Genomic DNA, 10,655 nt, shown 5'->3' with positions numbered 1-10,655 from the left:
AAAAGATTTTTTTTTGCTTTAATCAATGTATTACATTAATACTTGAAATGTGTTTCTCCTCTTTAAATTAGATTCTGTAAAATGGGATGGCTTCACACCATTTTGGATCCAGTTGTGTGTGAATCAGAGTACATAGGCCCGGGCCTTCTTTTCCACTTCACTGCAGTATTTGTCAGAGAGCCCTGTAGCCCTGCACATTGACAAACACATGTCAGTCACACTCACAATAGAGCTTGTGTAAAAAATGAGTCACGTCATTAACCCGGCCGTACTTACTTGAGCTCTCGCAGCTTCTTCTCTTTGATCTCATCGAGGCGCGCGCGTCTCTGCTGGGCTTCCTCAATCAACCGATCAGCCTCCTGGAAGGTCTGTCTGCGCTTTGCTATAGCACAGAGCTCACGTTCCTTCATCTGCTGCCGGATGACCTCTGTGTGACGTTGCGCTTTCTGATGCTGCTTCTCCTCCTCCTCCTTCTGTTTGATGATCGCTTCCTGTTGCACCCTGAGTGGAGGAAAGTAGGTGGGGGAGGGAAGACTAATATTAATAAAAATGGTAACTATGATAAACAAATGAATGCTATGTCCATTTTCTACTCCACTGATTGAACCATCCTGCTGTAGGTTTTAAAAGGATAGGTTCACCCAAAACAAGTCCTGAGCTACTTCCGTTGTAGGAAAATGCTGCAACCCTGTTTTGCTGTGAAGCTCCAGAAATGTTTTGTAGATTATGAAACTTCACCTAACTTTTCCATGTGCATCGGGGTGAGTAGATGATGACTGAATTGTCATTTTTGAATGAACTTATCCTTTAAGTGGTATTCCACTTTTACTTTAACCCTTAGGGAAATGGGATTTGACAATGTAAGAATCAATTGAGAAAAAAATGAAATCATGTTTCTTACTTCAGCACCCTCTCAAACTCTGCCTTTTCCCGGCCAGCCTCGATCGACAGCAAGTGCTCTTTGCAGTGAACCTGCTCCAAGCGAGCCTGCCGCAGCATCGCTTCCTCCTGCGCTTTCTTTTCAGCCAACTCTTTCTCTTTTCTCCTCCATTCTCTGTGCAGCCTTTCCTGGTCCCTGCGAGCACGGAGCTCATCCTTTCAAATGCACATACACACAAACACAACATTTGGACACACTGAATGCTTCAGTCCCCATGACTGTGTGGAAGGTGAGTGCCTTTAAGAATGTCTTTAGTGTATTTTAATCTTTAATAGGGCTAAAATTCAGCATGTACCACCTTGATGGTGGTGGTCACCCAGTGGTTTTATTGCTGACCTGCTCTGCCTTGTAGTCCTTTGCTTTTTCCTGCCGAGCCCTCAGCCTGGCAATCTCAAGCTCCTTCTCCTTCTTGATTCGTCTCTGCTCTGCTTCATATTCTGCTTCCCTCTCCTGCAGAGGTCATGAAACACTGAATGTTATTTAACTGAACTGTATGAGAGTGGGGATTAGTGATTGTCCGAGGACTGTTTGTGTCAGTAATTTGCTTGTTTATTATCTGACCAGTTTGCTTTGGATGTATTCCATATCTCTCATGTCAGCCAGCTTCTCCTCCTCCTTCCTCTGCTCCTTGGCCCGCATGGTCTCAGCATTAATACGCATGACCTCCTCCTGCAGACGCTGCTGCTCCTCCCTCTTCTTCTCCAGGGCCTGGAAGAAGACAACCAGTCAAAGAGGAAACGGACTCGAGTGTGGGTTGAACGTCACTGTGAGCATGAATTCAACTCTGTCAATGTTCTTGTTTTTAGTGCTTGTGCATGTTGTCTCGGCACCTTGAGGTCCTCCAGGTTCATTTTCTCCTGATTCTCGCGTGTCTCCTGCCTCTCGCACTCTTTTAGTTCATCCTCCAATATTTTTCCCACCAGTCTATCCTGGATCTGGTCGTAAATTTGCTGCTTTCCTCTGTAATATAACACAGGCACAACACACAATGACTATGTTAAACTGGAAGCACAGGATCTTATCAGAAGGATGCAAGTGGTTCAAGTGCATTAAAAGCAAGCATTTTCCCTCCCTACACGAAGATGCCATCAGGTTCACAAAGTGTGAGAATATTCATCAAATCAAATCAATCCATAAAAGATATTGTGTGTATTGTAGAGCTCTCATCACCGGATCATCTGGTTTTTGCGCAGCTCATCAATCTCCTCCTCGGTCTTTAAGGCCTTGCGGCGTTCCACCTCCATCATGACATCCAGACGCTTCTCCTCCTCTAACATCTCCGCCTGGATCTGTTTCTTCTCATGGATCTGAACATCACGCGTGGCTTGACACTGAGCACCCAGAATCATCTGTAGAGACCACACACACACACATACACACGCATGTATTGATGCATTAATGACATCCATTAGGAGATCTGCCAATGATTGACAGGTTCACTATCATCCATATGTCCACTGCTCTTTCCTACACTGTTGAGCTTTTTGATCTCCTCTTCTTGCTCCATCCTTAACGCGTTTGCCTGCTCCATCAAGCGCTGATCACGGTCCCGGGCCTCTATCTCCATCTGAGTAAGAACCTTGTTCTCCTTATGCGACACTTCTGCATCAAAGATTCGACACTTCGCTTCCTCTAGAGCTTTCTGGATGAGGCGTATATTGAAGAAAAGAAATAGAAAATAGAGTGAAAGGATTGTTATGTTATTGCAAATCTGCAAGACAGTTTTGATCTGAGTTTTTCATGTTTCTTACCATTTCCTCTTCTTTCTTCCTCTGATAAGCCTCTTTCTCCTCCTTGGTGAGAACTCTGGACAGAGCGGTGATCCGCTCAAACTCAGGTGGAGGTAGAATGAGCGACTCTTTTGAGGAATCCTTGCATGGGATCCTGGTGTAATAACATGTCATTTGTTATGGGTTTCAGTACTGCATTATGAATCCAAATTATAAGCACCTTTACAATAGTTCGACATTATTTTTTTATTTTTATGATATACTATAGCTATGGATTATAGGGGTTTATTATAAAGCAAGTTTGTACAGCACCCGTTTCTCTTAATATCAGTTTGAAATTAAATTAGGCAACTAAAATTTTCCATTTATTAAAATGTGCAGTATCCCTTTCAGACACACAAACTACCTTTAGAGTTTAGCAGTGATTGTTAGCCTACCTGAGATTGCGAATGAGGTCCTTTGTAATAATCTGAATAGTGTCTTGGTTCTTCTGGGACTCATTCTTGGCTTTGGAAGCTAATTTTCCACGTTTATCTAACTGTGTTGACACCTGGACAGAGTTGGTACAAACTCAAAGTAGAGCAATACAAACCCACCCACAACTTGCAGTACATTACACTCTGTAACAGATGTTTAAAACTAGGTACACTTTACTACTATCACGCCATTAATGTGATGCTGTAATCCAAGGGATATTAATGACACATTTTAAAACACTCTTGGCAGCAGTTGTATTGTCTAGAACGGGCTACTATAGTGTATGCACCACATTTACTCACCGATTTTGGGCTCCCAAACAGGCTTTCGTCCACCTCAGAGACGGGGCCTAGTTTGCGGTACCGGCGGGTATGAGAGCGGCTCCTTGAAGTCCTGGAGCTGGATCCCTGACTCTATTATCATTTTAACATGTGTCTTTACTTATTCAGATTTAAATATTCGACTTGAAAACTTACATTCACAGATGCTTTCTCCTGACTCTCAGTGAGATGAGACTACTGAAATACTTTTGCCCACACACTGGCACAAGCATTGAGTATGTTTTAAACAAAAATGAATGGATAAATACAGTAAATACATTGACATTGAAATAAAGTTTTGGATTGGAGATTTTTTTTAATTTTCTTTTTTAGATTTTTAAAATGTTTTTAAAAAGATGTTAAACATTATTTCATGTGAGCAGCTGATGGTCTCTTCCCTTCTGCCTTGGCCCCAAAGTCAGAATACCTGTGCGTAGATCCTCTCCAGCCTGTGGGGTTTTACATTACCTCCCTGTGTCTGAATAAATAATCACTCTCTCTTAAAGACAACGGTCTGGTGAGGCTAAATTGAAATGCCTTTGACAACTTTACTTTAGGAGACATTTTTATGAAACGTGGCAATGCTTCTTATATTAACGTTAAACTCACCATGGTCCTTGGTTAGCGGTGTCCACAGCGACGGAGAAGTAATTAAAGCAGCGTTAGCTCGTCTAAAAACGTTCGTTCTCGGCTCCTGTTTGTTGTTAACAAGTTTCAAAGACTGATAATACGAGCTAGAGTTAAAGGTTTCGTTATAAATGTAGTTAGCGACTCATAAAATTGACAACAGCGCATTAATCTGTTGAGCTTTTGGAAACGTCTGTTGACGGTTGCCATGGGGACGCACGCGCGAGCTAAAAGGAGGCGGGGCTAGGTGACGTAACGTCCTGTTCCTGCTGTTGTGGCTGTAGCTAGCAAGTAATGACAACGTCAGAGTGTTGGGAACAGACTTTTAGCATTTTACATTTGGGTGGGGTTTTATGTGCAAAACGAAAAACAACAAGAACAAAAAACAAAATGGATAACGATAGTATCCGTAACTCTTAACTGTGTGATGTAATGTAAAAATGCTATATTAGCTTCGCGTAGCTATTCAGTGCATCAAGCTAACACCTTTATGTTTTGCAACAACACGTTGAATTTCAAGAACTGCTTTGCTTGGCGCGAGTTGAACCTAAATTAGAGACTCAGCTGGAATTTGTAGTCTTTTGTTTATTTTTCTTTACTACGGCCTGTCATAATTATGTGTAAGAAATTGCTAAAGCAGGCGTTTTGTTCACTTCCTGGTTGGGCGGCGCCAGGAAATGAATCCACGTGATCTACGGAAGCTTCATACACCCTCCTCTGCTTTCTGACATGAGTCGCCCTTCAATGAAAACATTATTTTTCGTAAAAGCCCAACGGGCAAACAGCTGTGAGGTGGACACATGAAAGAAGAGTTGGACATACAGAGGTACCAGAGTGGTATGCTTCCACTAAACATACTGAAGCTTAATTTGACCTAACTTCTGTTTTAGCCTCACTTGAACTTAACTGAGATAAATGACTTTCATGCTTAGAATTATATTTCATGCATTATTCAGATCTCGGCCACAACCCATAATGACTGTAATCTATCTTCTGCAACTTGGTACACATTCTGTTTCTGTCTGCTAGGTATACTGCTGTTCACCACGGTTCACACACCCCCTCACTCGGAGAGGAGCCTCCCCCTGCTCTGCAGTGACTATTGGACTTTGCAGTAAACCATTAACCACATCAATCTGCAGACACCTCCAATAACATCCTCAGATGGACAAACAGCAACAGATGAAAAGAACAGCCAAGGTCATCGCTCAAGCAGAAGCCTTTATTTTATATATAGGTGCCTAAAGAAAACAACAGATCACGTAGAGCGTCGATGTCACAAACTGATTGATGAAATCCCCTTCCCAGCCCTCTAGCCGGCCTGCAGCATGTGGTAACAACCCTGATTAAATCAGCTTCGGGGTAGAGAAGTTGACCATTAACCTTCTCTACTGATTGCAAACACCATCTCCACATGTAAGCAGCTGCTTCTGTACAGTGGATCCTGAAGCAAAGTTCACTGTCACAGGCAGCAGAAGTCTGTCAAACGGCAGGAGCTTGCTCCCTCCTCTGGATTTCTCCTCTATTCTTCAAGTTTTTGGCATTTTTATAGGACTAAATCTGCAGCCATGGCTACAGCGGGTTATGGATACTACAGAGGCACTATATTTCTGGCCATGTTTGTCGGCTACACACTGTACTACTTTAACAGAAAGACTTTCTCCTTTGTGATGCCCTCCCTAATGCAAGAAATTAAGCTGGATAAGGATGACCTGGGTATGAGACACTGACTTAACGCTTGATTGTCATGTTTTGCAAGTTCTACATATGAAGACACGTAAATCACAGTTAATGCTGTTATAGCACATTGGTAATATTTTTGATCAAAGTTTATGTCTTTTTCCAAAGGTCATAACTTTGACTTTTTTTAACTTCTCCATAAACACATCTGACAAACTTCCATACATGCTGTTACATTGATTTATACTATATTTCACAGTTTCTTGGTAGACTGTAGATTACGGGTACGATTCTATCATGATGCATTAGATTTGCCCTCCTTTTGTTCAGGCATGATCACAAGCAGTCAGTCTTTGGCCTACGCTATCAGTAAGTTCATCAGTGGCGTGCTGTCAGACCAGATCAGCGCCCGCTGGCTCTTCTCCATTGGCCTGTGCATGGTAGGAGGCATCAACGTGGTCTTCTCCTGGTCCTCCACTGTGGCTGTCTTCTCTGCCCTCTGGTTTCTCAATGGTCTGGGCCAGGGCCTCGGCTGGCCTCCCTGCGGCAGGGTGCTGCGCAAGGTACCTGAGCCACAAGCCAGTATCAGACAATTCTGCCATATACTGATGTGTCTGAGATGTTTATGCTTCTCTTTCTCTCCTGTGTTCAGACGAATGTAATGCACAAAAATAAGGAGTTAAAATATAAACGTGTCAATTCGGACAAATAAAATTGTACTACGGATTAAATACATACATAGCTCTGTCACGTTAACTGCTCACATTTCTTAGGATTCAAAGAAGGATTTGAGTTTTTTTAGTTTTGTTAGCTTTCAGAGGTTAAAATCAAACATATAACATGCAAATAACTATTGAAACCTATCTACTCAATAATTAAACTAGAATGGCACTCTATACTTTACTGCAGAAAAATTCAATGTTCAAATGCTGATAAAATGAGCAATTATCAGATGTTACATTTTCCTTTAGGAAGGCATTTTTTTATTTTTAAAATTCACTGCTCCTTTATTACCTCAGCCAAGGACATTATGTTTTCACCTTTGTCCATTATTTAGTTGGTTGGTTGGTTGGTTGGTTTGTCAGCAGGATTACACAAAAACTACCAAACGGATTTCCACGAAACTTGGATGGAGGATGGGTCTCGGCCCAGAATAGACCCCATTAATGGGTTATGGGTGGTGAGTGGTACAGGGCTATCAAGTTTGATATTGGATTAGGCTTGATTCAATTAAAGGGGACTCTGCCATTCTAGTTATATTTGTAATAATACAGTATTCGTGACCAAATATTTCTAAATGGGGCCAGAGGGGCATTCTACAGGCTGAGCATCTGCAAAATGTTTTATTCAGATTCAGAATCATTCATTAGTGTCCTCTATAGATGACATCTGTCTTCATAGTGGTTTTACTGATTAGGAATTTAACACTTCAGATAATCTTCATCAGGACTGTGTGTGTGTGTGGTTTGATCAGATTAGTATAAGCACACAATCCAAAAAGTGTGTCAATCCAATTTAATTTAAATGTTGCTTAATCCTGATTGGATTTGGCAGAAAAATTGGGTGTTCATGTTGGGCCTCACTGCTAAAAGCAAGACGCCAACTGAGACAATGATATCTTTGTCACTTGGATGTTTGCAAAGCATGACAGCCTAAGAGATGAAACCAGTATGAGCATTTGATTTGCTCATGATCGTGCAGTACAGCGACTGTTGAAGGGCCGTCACTCACATATCACCTGCTGTCAGTTCAGAACACTGCACTGGGTCAATGATTTCATTCCTCCTGTATATCAGAGACAATATAATGACCATTCCTGTCAGCTCTGTCGTGATTTCATGTCATTATTTCTTCTTCTCTGCTGTCAGTGGTTCGAGCCCTCCCAGTTCGGGACGTGGTGGTCTATTCTCTCCTGCAGCATGAATCTGGCTGGCAGCTTGGGCCCCATTATTGCCACGGTGCTGGCCCAGACTTACAGTTGGAGGACGATATTGTCAGTATCAGGAGTGAGCTGCGTGGTGTTCTCCGTTGTCTGTCTGCTGCTCATCAAGAATGAGCCGAAGGACGTGGGACTGCCCAATATAGAGGCAGCAGCCAAGAAGAGCAAAGGAGGTGAGACTTTTAGAGTAATTCTTCATTTTGATTAAACACTTTCTGTCCAGCACTTTTTACTGAAAGTGACTGAATTTGTGTTTACACAGGCGATACGCAGTTAAGTGCTTTATACAGATGTGTACTGTATTGTGTGTGTTTTCATAGTGTGTTAGGACTAAAGGTCAGTGGACTCTGTACCCGGTGTGCCCCTCATATGAAGTATGTGTGAGCCATGTCTAGCTCACACACAGGCAAAGAAAGAAAGTAGTTTGTACGAGACGTTTGAGATGCACACAAAAACACCTGATTGGCAAATAATACTGTTCCCTGTTCAGGATCCTCCAGCAATGAGAGCACCCTGTCCGAGTTCCTGCTGTCACCATACCTGTGGCTGCTGTCCGTGTCCTACCTGGTGGTGTTCGGTGTGAAGACGGCCTGCACCGACTGGGGCCAGCTGTTCCTCATTCAGGACAAGGGCCACTCTACGCTTGTTGGTATGGAAGAAGAGATGCCTCCACTTTCTGTTGAGAAACTTCTTTTTTTTTTGTTATTCCTGGTGAATCAATATATTCTCCTTCATAGGTAGCTCATACATGAGTGCCCTGGAAGTTGGAGGCTTGTTGGGCAGTCTCGCAGCAGGTTTCCTCTCGGACAAGGCTGTGGCCAAAGTGAGTCTGCGTAAAGCATATATCTCTATGACTTAAAATAATTTTTATACATACAGTATGGTAAGATCACCTCACCTGAGCCTACATCTGTTTATTTTGGACATTCAGTTGCTCTTGTTTTTTGCAGTATAAGGACTGGTGCACATATCCAGGTATATTCTTTCAGCAAATTTGCTGAAGTTGTTTTTGTGCCTAAACTCCACATTCAGCACAAAGCTGAATGTGGAGTTTAGGCACTGAGGAAAAGAACATGATTTGGGTTACAATACCTGGTTCTGTTGCCATGTAGACAACCAGAAAATGTCCCAACGTCTCATTAAAACAATCTGGTGGTTTCATGCTTTACAAATCTTTTAATGCTGTCTCAAACAGTGGTCTCTGGCTTGGCAGCCGTCAGTTGTCATGCCACTGCTCCCCCTTCCAACACGAAAGTCAGCTCATGTAATGATGTGAGGGTGAAGTGACATGCATTGTACAATTGTCGGTGGTATTGCTGAAAACCAGCTTTTCTTTATACATGTTCTTATTTTGTACAGCAAGGCATGAGAGTCTATGGCAATCCTCGCCATTTCGTCCTGATCTGCATGATGGCTGGAATGTTTGCGTCCATGTACCTGTTCAGAGTCACTGTCACTCCCAACAGCTCACAGGTATCTGCTCTGACAACGACATCCCAGTGGACAAAAATAAATGATGATTCTTTAATGCAGCGCACCAGGTGTCACACTCCTCATGGATGTTTGTCTCATTTGTACATTCAGGTGTGGATACTCAGCTTGGGTGCCGCTTTTGGTTTCTCCTCTTATGGACCAATAGCGTTGTTTGGAGTTATAGCCAATGAGAGCGCCCCATCCAACTACTGCGGGACATCACACGCCATTGTTGCCCTGATGGCCAATAGTGAGTTGATTGGTTTTCATTTCAGAGACACCACATTGTGCATCAACTATATCCCAATTTAAAAAAAAAAGTTAAGTCGCTGTGTAAATAAAAACAGAATGCAGTGATTTATTAATCGTTTTTGATCTATACACAGCTGATAAACTTATGAACTTGATGCCTGCAACACACAGAGCATAACCAAACCTTTTTTTTTTGCCCTGGGTTGAATACATATGGATCCCATTCAAGCTGACTCTAACTAGTGAATGTCTTTATACTAATTAATAATACCATTTCACAATACAATTTCATCCTGTTTCACTTTGTTTATATTTGGCGGACCCTGCCACCTTTCTAGCTTCAAACAGTGTTCTGGGGACCTTAATTTCCTCCGACAACAGCTTGTTTATTTAGTTAAGGAAAAAATTGAAAATCACTTCGTATTGTTACCTCAATTGGTTGATGAAATTTTGAGTTTGAATATCTTCTCCAAAACTACATAGTGCACCTTTAACTATTTTTTATATTCTCTTATCCTTGAACTCAGTTGGTGGCTTCCTGTCTGGACTACCCTTCAGCACCATTGCCAAGCACCACGGCTGGGAGACGGCCTTCTGGGTAGCAGAGATCACCTGTGGCGTCACCACTATTGGGTTCATCCTGCTGCGCAACATCCGAACAAAGATGGGTCACGTGTCCAAGAAGGCAGATTAAAACGTTACACCTCATCAAAGCTAGATACTTTGAGCCATCGTTGTGTTTTCATATTTTTCATACTTGATTTTTTTTTTTTATACCGCAATTTTTTTCTCCGTCAGTCTTATTGGACATACACATACACGGAAGCTCTGAACAGTGCAGTACTTACTCTTCAATAACCTGTTTGGAAAGGTGCAAGGTCCCTTTCTACATACGTTATGTACAGTCTGTAAACATTACATCCATTACTCAATAAGGGAATGTAAATAACTGCATTTTGTGTGAGAAATGTGGCAAAAACAGAACGAGAGAAAGGTTTTCTCTTCAAAAGCCACTGAAGTATTTCAATGATGAGAGAAGAAAATTAAAACCTGGCTGGAAGACTGATATATTGAACAATATATGTTTCAAAAATAACAACTTTGTAATATTGAATCATGAATAGAATTACAAAACTGACACAATGCTCTTTTTTGAAAGTGTGGTTTCCATTATGAGAGCTGTCAAAGGCTTAAATAAATGATACTTTGTTGTTAAT

General features: G+C 41.9%; 2 protein-coding genes across 3 annotated transcripts; one reads left to right on the top strand and one right to left on the bottom strand.

Annotated features, from left to right (window-relative positions):
• Positions 1–61: 61 nt before the first annotated feature.
• cfap45 (cilia and flagella associated protein 45) lies at positions 62–4,031 on the bottom strand. The gene is made up of 12 exons (XM_073495183.1): positions 4,020–4,031; positions 3,450–3,560; positions 3,108–3,220; positions 2,692–2,824; positions 2,412–2,582; positions 2,111–2,289; positions 1,771–1,900; positions 1,502–1,648; positions 1,277–1,390; positions 902–1,095; positions 277–501; positions 62–190 (listed from the first exon to the last, which is right to left on the bottom strand). The coding sequence occupies exons 1-12, from the start codon at positions 4,029–4,031 to the stop codon at positions 124–126; spliced, it is 1,596 nt and encodes a 531-aa protein (XP_073351284.1). The 3' UTR covers positions 62–123.
• A 1,456-nt stretch (positions 4,032–5,487) lies between these two features.
• On the top strand, positions 5,488–10,654 carry slc37a4a (solute carrier family 37 member 4a). Of its 2 annotated transcripts, XM_073482911.1 has the most exons (8): positions 5,488–5,810; positions 6,105–6,337; positions 7,643–7,886; positions 8,204–8,362; positions 8,451–8,536; positions 9,073–9,186; positions 9,298–9,436; positions 9,966–10,654. In XM_073482911.1, the coding sequence occupies exons 1-8, from the start codon at positions 5,663–5,665 to the stop codon at positions 10,130–10,132; spliced, it is 1,290 nt and encodes a 429-aa protein (XP_073339012.1). In that variant the 5' UTR covers positions 5,488–5,662; the 3' UTR covers positions 10,133–10,654. The 2 variants fall into 2 exon arrangements, with proteins under 2 accessions (XP_073339012.1, XP_073339020.1); XM_073482919.1 differs by having other exon boundaries at positions 5,549–5,810; positions 9,073–9,436; positions 9,966–10,506.
• The last annotated feature ends 1 nt before the right edge of the window (position 10,655 follows it).

This window comes from Pagrus major, chromosome 2, assembly GCF_040436345.1.
Source record: "Pagrus major chromosome 2, Pma_NU_1.0".
NCBI lineage: Eukaryota > Metazoa > Chordata > Actinopteri > Spariformes > Sparidae > Pagrus > Pagrus major.
Note: the sequence above shows the minus strand (reverse complement) of the source record. Positions and strands in the feature narration are given on the sequence as shown.